The 24,660-nt window shown below is 39.3% G+C and overlaps 2 protein-coding genes across 4 annotated transcripts in view; one reads left to right on the forward strand and one right to left on the reverse strand.

Annotated features, from left to right (window-relative positions):
• LYRM4 (LYR motif containing 4) overlaps positions 1 to 3,474 on the reverse strand; it is an 85,953-nt gene extending 82,479 nt beyond the window's left edge. The window contains exon 1 of the mRNA XM_084215684.1: positions 3,107 to 3,474. Within this exon, the coding sequence (XP_084071810.1) occupies positions 3,107 to 3,192 (86 nt within the window). The 5' untranslated portion in view covers positions 3,193 to 3,474. The remainder of the gene's footprint in view (positions 1 to 3,106) is intronic.
• FARS2 (phenylalanyl-tRNA synthetase 2, mitochondrial) overlaps positions 3,260 to 24,660 on the forward strand; it is a 229,786-nt gene continuing 208,385 nt past the window's right edge. The window contains exons 1-2 of one of the 3 annotated variants that reach the window (XM_084215390.1): positions 3,260 to 3,297; positions 10,548 to 10,625. The gene's annotated coding sequence lies outside the window, so the exon portion shown is untranslated. Of the gene's footprint in view, positions 3,298 to 10,546; positions 10,626 to 24,660 lie in introns of those variants that run through there. The other 2 variants (XM_084215391.1, XM_084215392.1) reach the window with 2 other exon arrangements.

Raw genomic sequence — 24,660 nt, forward strand, 5'->3', positions numbered from 1 at the left:
CACTAATGATATTTAGAAATATCCCTTAAATCCATACAGTTGAGACTATAATCCAACATATTATAAACTATCAGAGGTTCTACTTGTTTTTAACCAAGCAGAAGAAAATAGTACACTTGTTAAAAACCACCTCTTTGACTCAAAACCTAATATCCTGCCTCTCTGCATATTGATTTTCCTCCAGTACAAATCACTCACCCATACTCAGACTGTCTGCTTGGGTAATAGGGCAGAAGGGCAGACATGAAATTACTTACAGTCTACTAAATTCCCTCTCCCTGCTGTTAAAACCTGGCCTTCACTTCGGGGTGTCCCAACACTTGGTGACATTTAGTTCAGGACACTGGAGATGCTCCTGTGTTATTCTGAAGGCTGCCAGTGGTGACCTCAGTTACTTTAAGACATGAATGATATTCTTCACAGTTACCACACAAGTTCTATTGGGTGGCAGAAGAAAATCTGGGGCTACGAGATGACATAAGGAATGCATTTACTCACAGAGACATAAAACAAAAAAGTTGAATTTTCCATCACAATCTATATGTACACGTGTCCTGGTTTTGTCTAGGAAGTAAAATTAAATTTCCTTTCTAGTAGCTGGTACAATGCTGTGTTTTGGATTTAGGATATAAGTGATGTTGACAACATGCTGATCTCTTAGCAAGCAGGGTTTACACTATGTCAGGAAGTTTTCAGCTTCTCACACCAACCCACCTGCAAGTAGGCTGGGGGCTGCTGCTCAGGAACTAGCTGGGCATTGGGTGGTAGCAACTGTACTGTACATCACTTGTTTTGTATATTCTAATTACTATTATTATTATTATCATCATCATCAATTCTTTTTCTGTTCTATTAAAAAGTCTTCATCTCAACCCACAAATTTTACTTTTCTTTCCTCCCCACTGGGGAGGGGGGAGCAAGCAAGCACTTGTGTGGTGATTAGCTGCCTGCTAAGTTAAACCAGAGCAATGAAACTAGGAGAAAAAGCACAGTAAGCAAATAAAGAGACACTAATTAGTTGACTGTACTTCAGACATACTCTTACAAATATGCAATTTGCAGTAATAAAGTATTCTGACACTGTCTAGCTGAAGTCACGAATCAATAATAATAATAATACCTTCTAGATTGCTGCAAGTTAGCTCTTTACACAGTCCTTGGGTTAACTCCATAAAGCGCCGTATCACATTACAGCAGCCCTGAGGACACGGCAGGGCTGCTTATCTTGGCATGCAAGAAGCCAATGGGGTGCCCCTTTTACCTATGGGTGTGGTGTAAACACTGAGGCAGAACTGTTGTCGCAGTAGAACCTCTAAAATGTAACAGCTGCAGATCATTCCTTGCTGGAAACGGCTATGGCTTTTCATGCTCACAAATGTGTATACAGCACAAGGTTTTAGACAGTTTCTGATTTTACAGTATCTAAGGACAGGCCCATCAAAACCAGAGATCTTTCCTTTAAGGAAAGGCACAACTTACACTGTGACATGGACCAGATCTGCATGGTAAACACACTGTATAATTTCTATTCTTTAAAATTTGCTGTGGACTTCACTTCCTCACTGCTCAGCCCCAAGTACAAACCCACTGCTGGAAATACGCCATAGCCCAGACATGAGCTTCATTCAGCTGTTCACCAACTGCACATCTCAAGCCACCTCCATTATGTATAATCCTGTGTTTGTTAGCCAGAACAAGGGTAACTAGGGACACAGCAACGAGGAGGAGAAAACCTTGATACCAACAGAATGTGATGCAAACACACATTGCTGTATGGAGTCAGCACTGAAAGTTTATTAGCACCAGCTCATTTTCAGCCTCGCAGCCCTTCTTCTCAGGGCACTCCCTCACATCTGAGGTTTGGGGAATACTTATGCCTTGCAGAGCACAGAGCTCACCACAGTTATGCAAATTTAAAGGCTTCTGTTCCCAGTTCTTGCCTGAGAGATGATTCACGGCACAGGTAGCTCACATGTCCCGTCCCGTGGTCCAGCTGAATGGCAAAGTAAACAAACTACCATTGGGCAATGCAATTCTACCACTGTGGGTGAGCAGCACCCCCTGTGAACACAGCAGACAGCTAAAGGTGACCAGGCCTACACCTAACTTTTGCAAAAAAACCCAGTGTGTCCCATTTACTGACATCCAGAGAAGGCAGGGTGGCAGACAGCCTGGTATTCTGTGCAGTGGGAAGAGTGGACTCTGAGCCTCAGTGCACCCTGAGCATGGACACAGCATATGGTGTCAGGCTTTGGCAGCAGCCTGACCCCAGCTCTCCTCTGCCAGGAAATGGGCAGCACACAGACCAGACATGAGCTGCACCAGGTTCACAAAATTACAAAATCACAAAATCATTAGGGTTGGAATGGATCTCTGGAGATCATGTAGGCCAACCCCCTGACAAGGGAGGGTCACCTTGAGCAGGCGACACAGGAACACATCCACGTGGGTATGGAATGTCTCCAGAGAGGGAGACTCCACGACCTCCATGGGCAGCCTCTTTCAGTGCTCTGCCACCCTCATTGTAAAGAAGTCCTTTGTCATGTTGAAGTGAAACTTCTTGTGTTTTAGCTTATGGCCTTGCTCCTCATCCTGTTGCCAGGCAGCACCGAAAAGAGTCGGGCACTATCCTCATGACACCCATCCCCGAGATATTTACATGTATTAATGAGCTCCCCTCTCAGTCTTCCCTGCTCCAGACCAAACAGGCCCAGCTCCCCCAGTGTCTCCTCAGAAGAGAGATGCTCCTGACCCTTCCTCATCTTTGCGGCCTTCCACTGGACCCTCTCCAGCAGCTCCTTGTCTTCCTCGTATTGAGGAGCCCACACACAGCACAAGTACTTCTGACTTAAGATAGGGACAACCTCTGTCCTATCCCTTCTTCCTAATACCCCATACCCCGGTGCTTTTGCGGCAGTCTGGGGGCTGCCCATCCCGGCGCTCCTAGCAGGGCCCGGGCCCGGTGCCGGTCCCGCTGTCGCTCCAGGGCACGGCTCGGCTCCTCCCGAGGCCGCAGCTCCCCGCGCCCCTGCCCCAAGCACCGCCGGGACCCCCCGCCTCAGCAGGGGTCCCCGCGTCCGCCGCCCCCCGGACCCCTTCCCCGCACCTGTAGCCGTAGCAGCTGAAGCGCTGGCTCTCCCGCAGCAGGGCGCGGTACAGCCGCAGCACCTGGGCACGGCTGGACGCTGCCATGTTGCCGACACCGAGCCGCTCCTCCCGCGGCGAGGCCCCTTTTCCCCGCCCTCCCGCCGCCCGCGCCGGGCGCAGCCGCGGCGGAGCGGAGCCGCAAGGCCGGCGGTGAGTGGCGGCGCGGGGCGGCAGCGGCCCCGGCTCGGCCCGGGCCCAGCGCAAGGCGCGGGCGGGGCGGGGAGGGGCGGGGAAGAGCGGCTCCCCGGCCGGGGCAGCCCCGGGGGCGGTGAGCTCGGAGCCCTCGGGGTCGGTTCCCGGGTCCCGCCGGGTCGGGCCTGCCCGGCAGCTCCGGCGGGGATCGCAAGGCGCGACTGCCCCGGAGGTGCCTGTCGGGCTCGGCCGTGCGGCTGTGGAGGGCCCGGGGGCGGGGAGGGAAGGCCCGAGCGACAGGGAAAGCGAAAGCAGCGCTCAGATGCTGTGCTCGGCGAGGGCAGCGGCGCGGTGTGCGCGCCCCGTACTTGGTGTGCCGCGCCCGGAGGTGGATGCTGGCGGGGGGAGATGGATATCGGGGCTGGAAGGGAGCAACAAGTGATGTGTGCAGGGAGTTGGCTCGGAATCGCTGTATACATTTGCAGGCAGAGTTCATGTACTGGAGAGGATCCAACAGAGGCGAGGCCACAAAGATAATTTGGAGTCCGGAGCATCTGTCTTCATGAGGAGAGACTGTGGGTGCTGGGCCTATTCAGTCTGGAGAACAGAGAACTGAGAAGGGATCTAATTAATGCATATAAGTATATGAAAGTGGATTACAAGAGGGTGCTGCTAGGCTCTTCAGTGATGCCCAGCAAAAGCATGAGGAGCAGTGGTCATAAACTAGAACCCAAAAGTTTCACCTCAGCGTGAGAAACAACTTGACATTAAGGATGGCAGAACAGTGGAACATGATGTGCAGGAAGCTTGTGGAGTCTCACTCTCTGGAGACATCGAAAACCCACCTGGATACATTTCTTTGTCACCTGCTCAAGGTGACACTGCCTTGTCAGGGAGGTTGTACTACATGATCTTCAGAGGTCCCTTCTGTTATATTTTCCCAATTATCCCATCATCCAAAAAAACCCCAAACAATATTAAAGGTAGCAGCAATTTTAATTGAGTAGCTTAAAATATATAAAATCAGATACACTTGAAATATTGACAATATAATTTGGTTAAAATAAGGGATAATTTGGTTCCAATAATAGTGCATAAGCAAAAGAATAACTGCGGGGTATGGAGTGCAGGGTCCTTGGACCCTTGCCACCTCACATACAAGCTGGTCAAATGAAAATTCCCCCTTTTATGCCATATGTCAATGCCATCTCCTCCCATTTTCAATTCATCACACTTCTATCTCTGCCCTCATCACCACCTTTATCACACATGCTCCACTGCTCTTTTAGGTGGTCTCACCACTCTTTGGGGGTTGTCACTGATGAAGGCCTCTCCTCTTCCTCAATGTCTTTTAATTCACCTTTGGGTTACACATGCGCACCAAGCTAGTATAATGTAAGCTAAAACTAAGGTAATATTATATTTAAGCATCAAAGCAATAAATCTCATATAATTAACATTTTCTTGGGACCCAACCAGATTTTCCTTTCTTTCTGTTAATTTTTAGTAACTGTTATTTCTTGCTTTTTCCTGCCTTGAATATCTGCAGGAAAGGGTGGGTGGGGGGGGGGTGGAACCCCTCCTCTCCCTTTCTTTCTTGGCATTACTTCTTTTAACTGTTTTATTATTTCCTTAACTGTTTTATTATTTCCAAATATTAGTTACTGTATCAATATTGATTACTGTTTCAATTTTGAAGCCAATCATACCTATTTACTGCACTTCCAACCCCAATATTCTGTGATTCTCTGGAATCACTACAGGCAACTGCAGTCGTTGTACATCTGTGCTAGCGTACCAGGGCCTGTTGTGTTACAGTGATGTTTGAGTTGTTCCTCTCTCAATATCTGTTTTTAAAATGAATTGTTATTTAAACCACACATCAAGCATCCTCCTTTGCTGTAAGTTTTGCCACTGCAAAATAAACGTAGCTTTGTAACTTGCAGTATTATGTCACAGCTGTATTTAATACTTATTTTTGAATTTTATCAGCAATTTATTTAGTGTCATAGAATCATCAAGTTTGGAAGAGATCTTTAGTCTCCAGTTGAACTGTCCACCCTGCACTGCTACTGTAACCCCTAAACCACCTCACCAGCGGCACATCCAGGAGTCTCTTGCACATCTTCAGGGATGGTAACTCCACCATCTCCCTGGGTAACCTATTCCAATGCTTGACCACCTTAACAATGTATTTTTTCCCCCTAATATCCAATCTGTATCTCCTCTGTCTCAGTTTAAGGCCCTTTCCTCTGGTCCTCTCACTGCAGGCACAGCAGAAGAAATCAGTCCCCACTTCACTAGAGCCTTCTTTCAGGTATCATGATAGGGTTCCTACTTCCTTCTCAGTTTGTTATTTATATAGTAGGTGTTTAAAACAACTGTCATGTAGATATTCTACATGTCTGGCAAAAGTGCTTCAATTGCAGCTTTTAATTTAACTCATGTTTTATTGCATATGCATTTGAGTATTAGTGTCAGTTGTACATCTGATGCAATTTACAGTTTATTGCAAAGAACTAAAATAGTTCTGTGCTTTTGGATGTAATTAGTATAGACACATGAATTTATTTCAAATTTACCTTTATGGGTATGCTGTGTTTTAGCAGCCCTTTTAGGCTTCTGGAAATGGAGATTTTCTGTATGTAGAAAATTTTTTGGATATTCTCTTTATCAAAACCCAAACTAGAAATATTACAGGAAATGTAGAGAAACTTATGCAGCTGCAGTACTGGGATAAGCATCATGCTTCTGAGGCCTTCCCTTGTAAGTTACAAACCAATGTGTTTTGGGTTGGGTCTTGGCATTCAGGACACCCACATGGAGAAATACAAAGCAAGCATACCCTTCATTTGCCAGTGGGACCAACCAAATTCTCCTTGTAGCCCAAGCCATGTTGTTAAAGCAGATTGCCATGCCAGAAGCACAGCCCATCTGGGGTGCTGGTGCTCCCCATCTTTGCAGCTGTTGGTGCTGGGCAGCACCAGCCATAACACATGTTACAGCAGAACTCTGGCTTTGTGTCTACAGACTTACCATCTCTGAAAGAAGCAGTGGCCAACCTGCCCTTTGTTATGAGGGTGGGCTTCAGACAGCTTAAAATGATATGTTCTGTCAGGAACAGAGCCAAACTTAGGTTGGAGAGTTTAGCAAAGTTACATGATACCATTCTGTGGATTAGTGTGGCAGTTGGTCCATCTAATTTTACAACAGCCCTCAGGTATTGTTGGAAATACTGTTTTCATGGTACAGTCCTCAGCTCTAAAAGATGAGGGAATAATTGGGATGAAAGCATTCAGCAAATTTTGTTTACAAGAAGAGTATTAATTTAATATTTGAAAAGTAATTAAAAATTATTTTTAGATAGCCTCAGATGATAAACCTGTTCCTGAGACTCCCTGACAGTTTTTATGAGTTTGGTTTTTTAATTTTTTTTTTTTAAGGTAACCATGTTTTTTCTCTTGAAAAAGCCTAGAAACCTCCTACGTTTACAATAAGCAGTAAGGCCATACAGGGCATGATCAAATGCAAAGTAAATTTATCAAAGAAGAAGAGACTTTCCTCTTGTCTCCTTTTTCTAACTTAACCTTCAATACACTCACGGAGGGAAGATTAATTTTTGTCAGAAAGGAGTGACCTTTGTGCAGTTGGGCTGGCACTGTTAACTGGAAAAAGTACTTTATTATGCATTTGTTATTGTGTTTTCTTGGAAGCAATGGGTTATGGTCCCAGAAGTTGTGTTGTTCTGCAGGAAGTGGCCACGGCTGTGGTTGGGGTACAGGTGTTTCTGCTGGCCTTTGTTTATGTGCACCACTGCAAGCCTGCAGGGCATTCAAAGGACAGACACAGCCCAAATGACCCCTGTGTGTCCTGTAACACTGGAGCCTGTGTATGGGGAAGCACAATAACCGCTTCATTAACTGCCTCCTCATTCCTGAGGGGAAAACTGCACATGGATTTAGGGTTGGTGGGTGTTCTTTTGTACAGCAGTCTTTGCTTTCAGCCTTTGGTCTGGGAAGGAAGGTGGTATGTGCCTTGCCTTTCTGCATCTGTCAGGATACATAAGCACTGAGAGGATATAATGGTATCAGTACCTAGAGTATTTCAGTGTGTACTTGCTAAAAGAGGGGAGGGGAAGGAATTTGGATGAAGTACCTGCAGGGGCTGCAGGTACTTCGGAGTGGAAGGAAAGAGCTGTTCTACTCTCTGGGACATATTTGATGTCTTGTCATCTGTTGCTGAATTATTCCTTGTGGCGCATTATTTCAGCTTCATGACATGGCACTGAACACTTTCAGTGCTTTCCTGGTACGCTGCTGTTGGTTCTCATTATTTTTCTTTGGGGGTCAGAACAATAATTGATTGTTGTGATACTATAATTTCTTTTAGTAATTGTTTTTCAGGTTGTGAAAACAAACTAATTTTTCCATGCTGCAGTGCTGTGGTGTCTCTTTTCTTTCCTTGTCTTAGTTGTTGGTTGATAGGTTTGTGCACAGTGAGATCCTACACAGTATAGAGTAGGATCTTTAAAAGAAGGATTATAAATCAGAAGAATTTTGTGATTTCAATGATAAATGTAACAAACTGTAATTTAACTGTTCTGTGTGGTGAATGAAGATTTCCACAGTATCATCAGGAGGGCTTGACTGACTCTGATATTTAAAAAAAATTGTATTAAGTTGGTTGCCTGTAGAAAAGAACATTTTTATTTAGGAGGAGAAACTTCCATATTTCAAATTCAGCTATACTCCTGAATTCTTTGTGTATTTAAGAAAACTCTAACTGGAAGTTCAGAGGGAAGAAAAAAATGGTGACAAAACTCTTCTCTCAGTCAGCTTTTTGTGAGTTACCCCATCTCTTTCCAAACTGAATTGAAGAATGTTTTGTACTGTTTAAATTAAGATTTACTGTAAGAACAGTAATAATAGGAAAACCAAAACACAAGCAGAAGTGCATTTCCTGTTGTAATACTTCTAAGGGAACACCTGTTTCACCACTGCTCCTAAACCTTTCCTGGCTCATGATCTCTTGTGCTGCAGGCATCAGACTAAAAGAAACACTGAATTTTCTTTTCCTTTTTGGCCACAGTTTTAACTTTCTAATTTCCCATGGCTTAAGTCCTCCAGAAGACTTCGTGGGCATTGTGTTACCTGACTATTAAGGAGCTGGACAGTTCAGCAGTCACAGGATAACTTCTGGATCAATGAAAGGCAGCTTTATACATCATATGGATTTTGAAAGATGTTCTCAGTGGACATATGTTGGTAAAATCCTTTGAAATGCTTGAAATAAAAATACTATAAAAGTCCAGAATTAAAAGGAAAATTTTGTGTTATAGGCAAAAGAATAACTAATAGGGGATCAAAATTACCAGTAATGCTTAAATAGCTCAACATGTAATAGTTGCATCAAATGCAAAGGACACTTCTAAATACTTTTAACATTAATGTTGATGAAGACAAGAACCCAACAAAAAATGAACATATTTTTCCTGTGTGTTTTTTTGTTATACTGAAATCTTGCTCAGAAATCTAATCACGAGAAGCATAAAGGGGACAGGATTAATGAAGTGTTCTCATCCATGACCTCATAAATTCAGAAATGCTTTCTTTGCTGTGCTTTCCAGTGTTTTATCACATTTAGCCTTAAATAACTTCTCTGTCTGTGAGAAAATATATTCTACTTAATATTGTATTGCTGTTAAGAAATATTTTCTGATGCTCATCCTATGCCACCCTCTTCCCTGAGTTCATCCCCCTTTTTCATTTATGCCCCTTTAGAGTCATGCTGTGTAATCCTTCTGTCTCCTCTGTGATTTACACTATCATCATATTTCTCTGTAGCTGTCAGCCAGACAGGCTAAATGATGTAGTTATTTTTATAATTTTTTCTGCCCTCTTTCAGAGGATATTGAAAATTTTAGCTTAGGAAGCAAACTTAGAAGTAAAACAAGTACTGATATTTTGTTTAAGAGCAATTGAGATTCTCTTTGTAGCCACCCCTGTATATTTTTTGCTGACTTGGGATTTCCAGTTTGGCAGGTTGGTTACAAATGGTACTGCCAAACTTTTGAGTTGAAGATCATGATTGCACTTAAGACACTTTGCTAGAGCAAAGTTCTTTTTTCTCTTGAGTTTGTTTTTTGTTATGTATAAATGTGTATGTTAGTGCGCACATGAAAAACATGTAAATATGTATTCAGGCATGCACATGGTCATACTGTAGTGGTAAAGGTCTTGCTGTTCATCTCTGATTCTCCATGTTTCAGCCTGGGGATTGGTGCACAGCTAACACTGCTGTGGGGTTTTTTTCTGCTTACCCAGTCCCATGTCTCAAGTATGTGAAATCAAAGACATCCTGCTGCTTGTGTGCATCCCACTTCTTCTGCTCCCTGGACTGTGGGCATGTCCTTTCTTGTCAGATGACACTAGGGGCTAGCTCCACTCAAGGGGCTAGCTCCACCTACTGCTTAAGTCCTTCCCCAAAAATCTGCTTCAAGTAGTCGTTTTCTTATAAATAGTTATTGTGGGATTATTTGTTGGAAACAATTCCTAGATCAAAGTATCAGTAGGTGTAGAAGTATCACATTGCTATGAGGTAGTTTGAATCTGATGTAAGAAAACATGTTATCCAAAGACATATCTTTCTTTTAGTGAAAGGAAAATTAAGCAAAATTGTTGTTTACAGCAGATGGGTAAATCCTCAAGGATTGAGTGGATTTTAAAAAGGTAATCTTTAGTTTTCTGGCTATGGGATGAGGGGAGGGGGAATATGATTTTCCACTTGTAACACATTTTCATTCTGTATAGTGCTGTGCATCCATGTGTGACTTTTTGTTCTAGTAGCTTGGACTTTTGATCCAGGAAAAAAAATCAATAGTTAGAATAGGAAGCTGAAGCAGATTGTTTCTGGAGATGAAAGAAGACTATGGAGCAATGCTTTAATTGAAATGAGGAAACCAACATAGCCATATTAGGGATTGTAGTAATGGTAGAGTTTAAGATACTTAGGTTTGCATGATCCTTGACATTTTTGATCTTTCATCCTGTGTCACTATTGGTTTTATGTCCTCAGAGTTCTAACAATGAATGATAGTACATTAGGGACGTGTTCCTGTATATATCATGCTTCTGATGGATTTGTGAGATCAGCTGAATTGTCAATACTTCCTTATATGCCTTCACAGTTCTAGATAGAATTCTCTTTTTATTTTATTTCTGCTTCTGTTTTTTATATCTGGGGTGACTCTGTCAAAATTTCTTTTTCAGCCTGAGAAGGAGCAAAGTACTGACTAAAGCTAGCAGGCAAAAGAAGCAGAGCTGAAGAAAGATTATCTCTGCTTGCAGGTAAATAAGTAAAAATAAATGTCACTTTCTGAATCTTTGACAGCAGCACTTCCAGCCTGTTTAGTTAGTAACAAGTTTTCAGTCCCTCTCTATTTTAATGAATAATTAAATTTTAATTTATTTAGTAATTTAAAAAATCTTTCTTCATGTTCACCAACTGCTAAGGACATGTATGATAGCTATATAAATTTGCTTTTCGTATAGAATTCATGCAATTCTTTACTCCTAATACAAAGAAAATTATGTGACTTGAGGCATAAAGATAGGTGTGTAATAATAATGAGAGAGAGGGAGAGAAAGAAGGAGAAGATCATAATCTTCTGAAGAAGAAATTCAGATGGACAAATTTTATCATCTTTATATTGGAGTATGTCCAGATCCTTGAATATAATCCCTTTGAAATCTGCCTAACTACCTAGACAATAAGTTGCTGTTCAGTGTGAGAAGAGGTGGCAAATTAAGTTCTCCTCATTTTACATGCCAGTTATCATTGATGCGAGATGGGAGAGGATAGGATATAGGATATAGGATATAGGATATAGGATAAAGGATATAGGATAAAGGATATAGGATAAAGGATATAGGATAAAGGATATAGGATAGGATAGGATAGGATAGGATAGGATAGGATAGGATAGGATAGGATAGGATAGGATAGGATAGGATAGGATAGGATGGGATAGGATGTTCTAGTGAATGGAGAATGAACTCAGGAAGCTATGGAGAGGCAATAGCTAGAACTTTACAAACCCCACCATTAACCTTCCAGTGTCTTACCTACATGACCCCATGGCAGCATCAGCGAAAGGCAGTGTGTGCCAGTGGCTCCTAATAAGGTTTGTGTCTTCCCTCCAACTGGGAATGAATGTTGATTTAGATGGGGATGCAGACCTATGAAGTGGAGCTGCCAGCTTTCCTGTAAGAATGGGTTTACGTTCTGCTGAAAGGTGGGAAAGAGGAATCGGGAAAGAAATAGTTTGAAATACTGTTCTGGGAACATTTGTGAGAGTTCATCTATCTGGAGACTTAAATTAAGTATCTCCTTGTTCTGCAATTTCTGTGATTAACTTTTTCAAGTATGTTTTGTAGCCTTGTATTGGTTTAGACCAAGGTCAGATTGTGGGGATTCTTGTTGTTGTTGTTGTTGTTGCTGTTGTTTTATTTTGTTTGTTTGCATGTTTGTTTTAACCTGGCGGTACACGTGCTTTGTTTCCTTTAATTAATGTTTATGCACTTGATTTTAATGATTGTTTAACTTTTTCCTTTTTTGGAAATGATTCCTGGTGAAGTAGATGTGCTGCATCTAAAATGGAGAAAACAGATAAGCAGAGCCAATTATCAGATCCTCACACAGATTTAATAGTACATTTGTTTTTTTGTGTATATGTAGGATTTCAAAATTGGTTTGACTTTCAAGGAAGTTTTCAAGACCTTCCCTGAGAGTGTTCTTACTTTTGAGAGAATTTGCATAATTTTTTAAATTGCTTTCTTACTTATTTTGACTATGAACATAGCTTTTTTAAACATTTGTTTTAACTTGGATTTTATTATACTAATTAGTCACAGTGTGAAAATTGCATAGTGCATTACACCAGCTCTTCTCATGGAAAGGCAGTATTGTAAAATGGACAGATATGATATTGTATGTGTAAAATTATCACAAATTGAAGAAATAATTAAATATTGGCTCTATATAGGTTTGTTGAACTTAGGATAGCTGCTTGTTTGTTATGTTGGCACACTAACTTTGTCAAGTTTAATGAAAGAATGTTGTTCTAAACATATAGATGTGGCTTGAAAGAGGTTAACTTTATCTGTTTCCCTTCTGTCCCTCTTCGTCCCTGCACAGATTGTGGTTCTTGTTCCACCATCCACTTCCACTTGCAATGTATCTTATTTTTATACTGTCATTGTATCACTGTTCTGTTGTGGTTATATTTTTAATATAGTATTCATTCTACCAACAGAAACTCTGGTAGATAGACTTGAACCATGTGGGAACACCATGTTTATTTCAGTTACTTTGTCACACTTCCTGAGTTGTTATTTAAAGGATTCATTTTTTAATAAACTAAATTTAAGAGATATTGCAGATTCTACCAAATCCTAGTTTGTTGCCTGATATTAGGAGTTCATTTGACCCCAGTGTCCCCTGGGGTCCCAGTCCTGACCCTGAGTGGCAGACCCTGCTGGGCCTGTGTGGAACACAATCTTCCAGCATGTGGCAAATTGCAATTCTACAGATGGTTTTAAAGAAAACAAACCAAAACAATTATTATGTTTTAATTTTGATTCTCTCAGTATGTAACAGATGTGGTATTAACTGAAGATTGTTTTGTCATATGTGACCTTGAGCTATAATAACATCTTATTCTTCATTAATAATAAAAACTTGATTCTTTCATGTTGTTATTTTCCTTACTTCCCTGACTTTCATATCTTCTTTCACCTAGTCAATGTGTATGTCTTGGCTCAGAATGCAAGATGAGAGGATGGTGCCTTTGGTATCTAAAGATGAGATGGAGAAATACTTCTGTGAATAGTCTTAAACATAAACATAAGCATAAATATAAATAAATACACACACACACACACACTTCTATGCCATAGTCTGAGATGTGCATTCTGAGTTCTGTCTTAAGTTTTCTTTCACTGAGGCTTGTACTGGGGGAAGTGTGACTTGCAAATGTCTGGTATCACAGAAGGGTTCTCTGATATAATTAAAGTACATGGCTTTCTCAAGACTTTTCAAACAAAGATTTTATCTTGTTCTTTGTGTTGGGCTTTGTCTAGAGTAAGTATATCAACATTAGCAAGCCTTACAGAGATGTTCCCCAGGAACATTACAGTTGTTAAAACACAAGGTGCTTGGAGGCCCATTATCCTAGGGAGCTGTGAGCCATGGACTCAAATGTTTCCTATTTTCTGGCATTAATGACAAGGCAAGAAGTTAGCAACACTAGACTTGCTCTTTTTAATGTGATACTTTTTGTAATTTATCTAGTGGTAGCGGCACCGCATGGAGACACAATTTAAAGCTGTTTTAAGTCATGCTTGCCTTGCTTTGCTTGCTACAGAATATTTTGGAACTAGCTCTTCTTTAACAAGTTATTGGAGATGTCAGCACCTCTGGAATGCTGTAAAGGCAGTCATGTTCAGATGTAATCAAATACAGTGTTACGAGGTAGGTTTGCCTGAATACATATGAATCGATCCTGGCTCTAAAATGCTAACAAAACCATACTACAGTTGTATCATGAAATTATAACAGGATTGAGCAAATGCATTTTAAAATTTGACTTATATTTATATGAATAGGCAGAACTTTAAATGGAGGGGACTTATATTTTTCATGAATATTTATTAGCAGCATTGTTTATAATTCAGTGTCAGTTGTTGCAGTTGAAGTATTTGTAAGGAAAATACTCCTTTTTTACCCTTAAGCTTTAAACATAGTTAATATATTTACTTAGCTGTAGTTACAGAAGGTGTTTCATAATATAAGTAGAATTTTTGCAAATCAGGTTTTCTGTCTTTTACTAACCCATATAGATTCATAACTGTAGAATATGCAAGGTAAAATTTTTAAGCTGGTTAATGGAGGTTGGCTAGGTAGTGAATTCTTGAGTGTCTTGTGGCGTACACTTGTCATTAAAAGAGTCTTAAAATAAGACTTTCTTAAAGTCTTAAAGACTGTCCTTAAAATAAGTCTTTCATCTTGAAGCTCAGCAGTGTATTGGAAGACAGAGGAGGCAGTACACAGGCCTGACAGTCATGTGGGATTTAGAAGGGTTACATTATCCTTTCACCTGTGGTAAATTTTAGTGCTGGAATCAAGGAAATAACAGCAAAGTAGTTTAAAAATAAATATGTAAATAGAATAAATAAATTTGCTGAAGAGACCAGGGTAAAGGAGAACAAACTGTAAATCTTTAGCAGTGTAATCTTACTTCATTTTTGTTTTACCTTCTGAAATTCATTTTGCTGTGAGACCAGCTGTATTGAGACAGATACTGTGATACTGACGGATACTGCCAGATACTGCTGGCAGAGCTGTCTGTATTGTTTTCAAATTTTGCTGTTCACGAGAGTCCATCATTTTGTGTAGGTTAAATGGGTTGGAATGAACTGTGTCATTTAGAAACTGATGTGGTGAGTTGTTTTGGTTTTTTTCCTTTTGCAACATGCAAGTCAATACTGCACCCTGTGTAGGCTAGTTGATTTTCCCTATACTTCTGTTTTATTTCTTTTTTTCATGCTTTACTCGTGTTTGCAGCCCATGTGATTTGGGATCAAATGTAAATGATGATACAGAGTTTCTAAACAAATTTTGTTTGCTGTAACATAGCATATATTTGCAATTCTAGCTTAAGACTTTGGGTTAATGATTCTTGAGAGATGAAGGGATCTTCTGCTTCTAGACCACAGTAACAGTTAGGGAACACAACAGCCTAAGTCACTAACATAAATGGGAGAATAAAAAAAAATCTGGTTGTTGATTTCTGTTTCACTCACTCAGTAGAAAAGAGCTTCAGTGATAGGAAATGGTACAAAAACAGTAAAGGTTTTCACATTATGTAATAAAAAGTGTTGCAGCAAATAGAATTTACTTCTTGGTAGGTCCCATTTAACATTTCAAAGACAATGGGCTCTTATTAAGGAGAATGAGCTGATAGCAGTGTTTTAAAGTATAAGGAAGTATCTCTTTTTCTCTCAAGAGCAGTATTAACACGTGGGTAAATTTATAGGACTCAGTTTTTACTCATTGTACCTTAAACTATAAGTCTGTTATACTGTAACTATGCCATACTCAGGCAAGGGCTGAGTTTAAGAACCATTTCTTATATGTCTGGACCCAGTAAAAAAGCTCTGCTAACATTGGTTTTAATTGGATGCCTAAAAGTGGCTCTGCAGAAAACTTCCCTGTCGAAGAGAAACAGAAGAAAGACGGTAGGGATTTCAGTCATCATTTTCTGACATCCCTCTCTTTACATCTCTTTCATCTCCCACAGTGGTTGAGAGAGGAGGGGCAGGTGTACTGGGAGATCATTTCACATTCTGATTCAGGATTTTAAGGCTCCATGAGAGATGATTTTGCCTTGCATGGGAATAAAATCCTGCAGCTCTGACTCCCTGCTCATGAAGTTCCCAGTGGCACAGCAGAGTTGTCCAGGGCTTCTGAGTACGTACAGTGAAGGAGACCTGAGTTGTGGTAATAAAAGTTGTAGTAGCACCAGTCCCTTCCCATTGGTATTAGTGTGTTTCTCCAACATGAAGTAAAAGGAACTGATGATTAAAAAAAAAAGCCTTTTCCAACAGGAAATGCATGAAATCTGTCTTAGAATACAAAAGATGTGAGGTGGGCAGCACTGCATACATAAATGTTATTGGAACTATGTCAAAACACCATTTTTCATTTCACACCATTAAGCTTGTGTCCCTGTATAGATGAAATGTGAAGTTTCAGGCATAGACACTATTCTTCCTGTTGAAAGCTGACAACTTCAGTTTTCATTCAACTGACTTTTGATTCTTGAACAGGAAAGATTATTTTTTAAAATTTAATTTCCTGTGTGATACTCATTGCATTTGAGACATCATGCAGTGTCTGTTAAAAGTGATGCATATATTAAATTCCCAAATAATGATTTTAGAGCAACTCCTGCCCAGCCTTGTTTTAAGGAAATGAGAGCCTTTAGGCTGATCTGAAAGGACATTTGCTGAAACCATGGCTGCAAAGCATCTGGACAGAATTGGGAGATGAGTTTTGAGATGATAAAATTAAATTATCATTTTTAATACAAATATTTAGTGAAAAAGAGAATGTGAAAAAACATTGTTAACAAGAATTGAAGCAAAGGCTATTCAGATAGGTTTCATAAATGTTATGTCCAGTTTACTGAAGTTGTTTGGTGGTTGTGACATTGCATTGCATTTGTAACTAGAAACAGATATTTGATCTGAGCACTGATTTTTTTTTTTCTTTAGATGACATTAATTTGTCTTTCTGTTAATCTTTGAAAGCCTTATAAATTTCAGTACACTGGACTAACATTTTACATGCTCAGGTATGGCAATATATTGTTGCAGGGGTGAACAGAGGGACACATAAATAAATTTATAATTAATGTGTATGAAATAACACATTAATTATATAATTATGTATAAATGTATAATTAATGTGTATAAAAGAGACAGTTGAAATCTTTTAAACTATTGATGTAACAGTAATACTAGTGGTCAGTTTTCCTTCCAAACCAGGAGTAGCCTCTAATCCACCTTCATGGAAAAGATTATTTAATTTTATGTAATGTAGTCAACTGTCAAATAATTAATTTAAAATTCAGCTCTGAGGGGAAATACAAAATCACAAAATCTGTAGACTCATATGGAGTCCCCTTCACTTTCACACTGTTGGAGTGCTTTTTGATAAAGAAGAAAGAGGATGGAGTAGCAGCTAGATGTCTGGAACTGATCCACAGTTCATTGAATTAAATTGAAATTTTTTTTCATTAACTTTGATCATCCTTGGATTGAACTGGTATGCATATGATTTAATTAGTAGTAAGCTTGGGAAATGCTGGGATGTTGGCTTTTCTAGTTCCTTACCTACTGAGATGGTAATTACATAAACCAATATATTTGTGTGTCTATGATATCGCAAGTGCAGAAGTACCCACAATTGACTTTCCTAGTGGTGGACCTCCATTTTAAAGAGACATTTTATGCTTAACCTCTTTTTCTTCCTTTCTTTCTAATGATAAGATCCAATCTGCTCATCTTTCATTCATTACACATAAAACAGATCTGTTTCTGTGTAGTTGAAAATATTTGTGTTCTGGAAAAGGGAGCAAATTGTAGCTTTATTCGATGTCTAATTTTGAAATACATTGATTCCTTCCCTCTCCCAGATGTTATATTTAACATTAAGGGTTAAAAATGCAATTTTGATAGGTTCTCTTTTCCTCAGAGCAATGAGGTTCTCTCATAGCAAATGTTTAATTATCCAATAGAATATATTTTTATAATGGATCACATTTTTTTTTAATAATGTAAAACAGTGCAGCTTTATGTTGGGATACCTTTATATTTATGCAAGTTTGAGAAGCAGCCAGAGAAAACTCCTCTGCTAAGGGCAGTTTGTAGGCAAAGCTGTTGGACAGTCATAGTTCAGAATGGCTGAATTTCTTATCTGAAGCATTTGAAATGTTTTTACCCTGAACCAGATTTCTATCCCCTTATTCCTTCCTGTATTGTTTGTTATTAGCTGAGCTGCCCCCGTGCCTTTCCTGGGGCAGCTGGTGAAGTTAAGGTCCTGCTTGGGGCAAGAGAGGAGGGGTGGTGGGGGCTGGCTGTGGGTGTTGACACTGGACACAGAGATTCCATGTAGGTGTGTCCTGTTTGCTTTGGCAGACCCTGATGTGAGTCTGAATTATTTACAGTCTAAAAGTTCATGAAGTCTACCAGGCTTCTTCTTATGGACTAGTAGCATAAATAGGAAGAGTTGGTACAAAAATCAAGGGAGAAAGGCTTACAAGCTAAGACCACACTTTCTCAATTTAGCAGTTGTGTAACTAGCCATAAATCTGTCACTTTGGTTTGCTTATACTTTTGGTAGTTTGTACCCACTTTGTAGCACAATAAATAAGAATTCTCTGAGGTGTCAGTTACATACCTGTCAATGAAAACTAACCTGAAAAAATTAGGTCTGTGTCAAAAAATATTAGAAGGAGCCTTGATTATTTATTCTCAAGGGCATTTAAGAGTTTACTGAAGCAACATTAAATACTATACCAACAAGATGCTGAGGTTTTAGATGGTATTTTCTCTACTGCTTTACAGGAAAATATTTTGTTGCAACTGCAACATAACACAGAACATAGGCAGACATTGCCTTCTGAAATAAGCATGACATATGCTTAGGCCATGCTGATGTGTTATTGTTTATCATCTACAATGATTTTGGAGTGTATTATAAAATTATTTGTGTGCTTGAGGGGTGATCCAGACAACAGAAAAGGAATTAAGTAGATGATCTAAGTATTTATTTGTTTTATATGTTTCTAGCTGCTGGTTGATGAGGTTATATTGCTAGTTTTGCATTTGCAATTGAGAAGGGATGTTGGTAAGCCAACATGTTTTTTAAGCCTATGTTTTTTCTCATTTGCCTTTGTTTCACTAACAAATTAACTCCTTTTAGAAGGAGAGCAATATTTTTAAGGTACAAATCTGAGAAACAGGTGAATAAAATGTATACACAGTCTACTTTTTTGGTGTCAGACAGAATTAAAAATAGAAAAATACTATTTAACGTATTACTTAATGTATTGTGAAGGAGGATATCCTATCTTGCTTGTTATATATTTTGAGACAGCATAGTTAAAAAATCGAGATATTATTATACAAGTTGGGAAAACTTTTCTTACTCTGTCACAAACCTTCTGTTTGATGACTGCCACAAGAATTTCTAGGCTATAATTGAAAAACAGTTGTCTGACCTCTACTGATTAGGAGTTGGGATTTGGTTTCTTATGCTTGAATATGTCAGTTCATCAACTTCTCTGGCTCTGAAATAGCTTATTGTTTCTGTGTGTTTTTATGTGTGTATTGTTTTCTGTGTGTTTCCACTGTTTCAAAAAAAAAACCAGTCATCTTTGCTGTCATACCTCCCAACACTTTTGAAAAAGTAAACCCTTGAAAAGCAATGACTCTGTCTTCTGCCCAGGATCACCCGTATTGAAATGTGCAGTTTGTGTTGCACAGCCCCCCTGTGCACGTATGGTCTGACTCTACAAAGTCTCTCCAGCAATCCCTGCTCATCTATAGTGAAATGCAGTGGCAGATTGTTTCAGATTTCTGCTTGTTAATCAATCTGTTCACACATAAATGTGTTGCAGCCTGGTGAAAGCAGGGACTATCCTGGATGAATGATATGAGAGAAGTGAAGTGGATGTATGTAAGTGTCATCTGCCCCCAGAGTGGCAGATTGCTTTAGCAATGACCTTTATCAGTGAGAATAGGCTAAAGTTGTATCATTTTTGAGAACCATAATGCTACTTCCACTTAAGCTGTTGCTGGGTGTGATGTTTTGCCATCACTTTTTGAAGACACTGTTAGGTTGAGTTTAATACTTTTCTTTAAAAATGCCAGGTTTTAAGCATAAAGGCCTTAGGAAATTATGTCTCCAAGATGGCATTTGTGCGTCTGCTGTCAGCCCTCTTTTTTCCACTTCAGTTAAATTTCACACAGAATGTCTGGGTCACCAGAGACAGCAAGGTACAGGTGGTGTGTGAGAATAAAGGGCTTTATGAAGGAGATAAACCCTATAAGCTCCATAGGCAAAGGAGAGGTAGCGGGTTGAATTTGTCCCTTACCATTGAATCTGCAAACTAACTTTGCCTCCAAACACAGGAAATGAACTTTTTCTAATTTTGCTGCTTTCAAAAGAAAGCTTACTGTAAACCTGAGGATGAATTATGTTCTGTTGGCTGACACATTTTACAGAAGAGGAAAATAGAATAGTGTTGTCTGAAATATTTTAAAAGAACTGATAACGGATGCCTTAAGAGAAAACATTGCATATGTTGTCTTCTAGAAGAATAGTGTGTCTACAGGAGAGAGCTTGAGACAAATGATGCTGTTTTTCACAGTCTCTGAGATGATTAGCAAATATTGGAACATAATAGAAGTTGTAATCAACTGTAAATGTAAACTGTTAGATAGCTGCAGAGGGAGGAGGCTGCTTAGACAAGAAACCTTGCAGTAACACATCTACTTCTTTAAAGCTGTCAGCATGTTGCCATCATCTGGAAAAGTATACACAATAGCTTGTCATAAACGTACCAACTTTTCTGCATTACTTAACATATCCATTTGTGATATGTGACACCAGAAAGGAATTATTTTAAAATGAAAAATCTCCCAATTTTGTGGTCTAACACCCACCTTTCCACGACTGAATTGTGAATTACAAATATTCTAGATGTTTGGAATGAAAATTCATAACTATGAAAAATAATTTTTAAAAAGAGTTCAAAATCAGTTAGTATTTCACTTTTGTAGTGTTGGTAGCCAGATGCAAAAAGAAAAGGAAAGGTAGGACCTTTACAGTGCATCATGTACTACAGGTCAGGCGTAGACAGAGTAGATAGAAGTAAAAAGTAAATGCAGTTTCTAAGACTTGAGAAGTGGATATGTGAGATTTCTTTTTGTGTGACTTGTGAACCTTTAATCTTTCCCAAGTTTTGCACATACAGTATCTGCCCATTTTCCCTTTTTGAAAACATCAGTTAGGCCAACTGTAAGTTTGCTTTTGTGTGTTAGCAAGCATTTGTTTTGTGTGGATCTCTCTGTATGAGGAACTCGTGATGGGGAGAGCACTAAATCCAAATGAGCCATAATTAGGTTGCCCAGAGAAGTTGTTGAAACTCTTGCTGGAGACTTTAAAATCCAACTAGGGAAGTCCCTCTGAGTGACCTTCTTTGGACAGGGTTTTGAACTGGGCCACCTCCAGTGGTCTCTTTGAACTGAAATTATTCTATGGTCCTGTAGTTCTGTGAAGTATAGATGTAAAGCTTCTATTAATTTCTAAAGGAGATTGGTTCAGGGGTTATCTTCAAAAGTCATCCCTAAGCTTAGTTCTGGGACCATCCCTCTCTTACTGTCATTAGCCTTTGCTTTCTTTGTGAGCAGTTTTGCTTCTTAGTGCACTGTATTTGCCATGAGAAGTTAGAAAATGGGAGATAGACCTTCACCATAACTGATGCTTTAATTCTCTGCAGGACTTGTAACTGAGATTTTAGGCAAGGTTGTGCATGTTGTGAGTGTCTTTGATGGGGAAGAAAATTCTAGTTGTTAAGCCATTGAGTTCTTTGTATCAGGATCATATTATCCTGGAGCTCATACTTCATTCTGAGATGACTAAGTTGGAATTTCTGAACCAAAAGAGAGGGCTTATGCATCCTGAAAGCAAGGTTCAGCACAAACTCTTTTCCTTGTACAGTTCATTTGTTCAGCCCTGCAATTTTGCAAGGGTGTTTAAAATTTCATTTTTCTAATCTTCGATTAGTACTATAAGGCTGCTCCTTTGTGATAACTGTCACCAGCAAGAGGTGAGCAGTAGTTAATTACCCAGTCTGAAAATTTGGTATCTGCTTTTCCCATTCCAGGGGAAATTACTGCAATTCCAAAATACAGTGGAGAAATGCAGCTCTGACTGTATTTTCTGTATGTGTCAAAGATTTTTTGAGCTGTGGAAATATTCCAATATATGCTTCAGATGGCCACTAGTAGAGTGGGCCATCTGATGCAAATTTGATTGCTTGAGCATTACAGTACATGGAAAAATGCTCTATGCAACTTGAAGTGGTTTGACAGAATAGGATATATTTTTTTGCAGTCCACGTTCCCCATGTGCACACCTGCAGAAAACACACAAACACACAGCTTCCCCACCCCACCACTGTTGGCCAAACTATCTGCCTTTTGGAGTTCCTGCCCCAGGTGTGCATGGTCAAGCCAGAATCTGCACTTAGGTGACTTTATTCTGTTCCTGAAAGTATTAAAACTACTTTGATTTAAAAAAGAATGGTCATGATTTCATATCAAATTGTATTCCATTCCTTGAAACATGAGGTGCTGTATAAAAAATAAAATAAAAAGCTAGTAGAGTTTTTTTGAGGCAAAGCATATATAGGTAATATATTTACATTGTGAAACTATGTCTTACTATACATCACTCTTAAAATAGAGTATCACTAGAACCAAAGATATGCACCTGTCAAACTGTACCCATTCAGAGCATCACTGCTGATACTAAATAAAGATGTCATCATCAGATGTGAATACAGAATTTTTAGCAGGCTGTGGTTATACTTCCTACTGATGGTTGCTATTAGAGGTTCCCTTCTGATGACACATCTAGCACCTTCTGATATTTACAATCTGTGATTTGCATTTGGAACTAAACTTTTACCCTCACAGCAAGACAGAGCATAAACAGAGCGAGATGTGAAGCAGCATTTCTGTAGAAAGTTTTTTGTGGGAATTCTTGAGTTCTCTGGTGATCCCAAAATAAATTCCTAGATAAAATATACCACAGCCTGGGGGATGAATGTGCACCAGGCACTGATGATGACTGTTGTGTAACGCAAGTAGCCTTGTGTCTTACAGTCATCATAATTCCTTCTTATATAAGATAATAAATAAACATAAGTACTTTTAAAAAGCTGATTCTTCAATATTCAGGGCTAAAGGGTCTTGGCTGACCAAGGGTCTGCTGTATATTGCAACAGGAGAGCTCTCTGCCATTGCTTAGCAGTAACAGAATATCTTACAAGTGGCATGAAAAACCTGAAAACCTCCTTTTATTGCCTTCTCTAGGTGCTACAGAAAAAGATATTGAGTCCTCTTTATGACTTCACTTTCTTTTTAGTAGTTGCAAGGAAAAAATGCTCTATTTATTTTGTCAATGAAATGCTGAGTGCTCCAAGATGAGATTACCTCAACAGAGGATTGCACAACCTTTACTACAACAAACAGCTTTACCCAGCTGACTTATTTGCTGAAAATAATTAAGGATGTCTAGGTAGCTGAAAACTCTCATCTACTGTGCACCAACAGCATCTGGTTTGGTTTGTGCATTTGTTTGCTTTGCTCACAGAAGTTTCTTGATTTTCCAAGCCTGCCAGGAAAACCAGCAGAATTATTTAAGCAAAACTCCTCCTAGCATACTACAATAAGACCAAAGGATTAGATTCACACCTTTAGAGTAGATACACAGCTCAAAAGCAAAACCAAAGACCCTTGATTCAGTTGACACAAGTTGATTTCTGGTATAATATGGGAGAGAACATTCTGTTTCACCTGTCTGACAGCAGGCTGGTTGGATTTTGCCAGCATTAGGATTGATGTCCTGGAAAAACTCTGATGTTCCTGATTTAGAGTGGGAACTGGAGTAACCTGGTGCCAGCATCAGCAAAGATTTCATGCATTTAATTTGTTCTTCCACCGTGGATTAAATAATTCCACTTCATTGGTCCAGGTCCTTAGGAATGAATTTTTTTAAGCAGGTATGTATCATACTTTTACAGCCATTTTTTCCCAATTACCTGTATTTGTCAGTAGAAAAAAGCAAAGATGAATTTATTAAAAAGATTTGATGGTACATGACAAAACTTGGATTTTATACTTACTGGGTATATCAATGGGTTGTTGATTACCCATTGATTGCTCTGTTTATATGAAATTAAGACCATTTTATAACTACTGTCTCTTTAGGCTCTGATTCAGATATTTAAATTGGAAGGGATCCATCTGCTGCTTGTACTTCTATAAATTACAGTTTCCAGAAATGTCATTTTTATGGGTGGGCAGGTTAGCAAGTTTTATTTTTGGTGACCATTACTCATTCTGGTAACCTGGGTGGAGTCAAGGGAAGAAAAACTCTTCTTTTACAATGTAGTGAGCAGATACCAAATAATTCTGAATATGTTCAAGAAAAAAAAAATCAGTTAAACAAAGCTGGAACCATTTAAGGTCCCATGTGTGATAAAATTTCATGTCGAAGAGGAATCATCATAAAAGATCAAAAGCTGAACCTGCTTCCACTGAGACAAATAGAAATGTTTGTTCCTAGGGAGATTTTTGAGCCTAAATTCTACAATCCTGAAATATTTTCAAGTCTAAGTAGAGTAATCCTTACTAACTAGCTGATTTTAAAAGAAAATTATTAAACTTAGTGGGGTTTTGTTGGGGGGAAGGGGGGTTTGACTTATTTTTTTTTTTTAATGCAGGCTTTTAGCCTTAAAGTGAAAGGTTTTCCAAGATTAAAGTTTAGGAATATGCCTGGTTAGGTGATTACAATTTCTTTTAAAATATATTTCAGTGTTGTGCATGCTAGAGGATGCTCTCCTCTGGGAAGTCCCCAGAAGACCATTATAAAAAGGATGTGAAATGGTATCAGTGGAGTGATACCACTTACAGGCATGCTTTTTTCTTATCACAATGAGAACAGTTCAGTGCTTGATAAAATGAG

The sequence above is a fragment of the Fringilla coelebs genome (genome assembly GCF_963513975.1).
Source record: "Fringilla coelebs genome assembly, chromosome: 1".
Classification (NCBI taxonomy): Eukaryota; Metazoa; Chordata; class Aves; order Passeriformes; family Fringillidae; genus Fringilla; species Fringilla coelebs.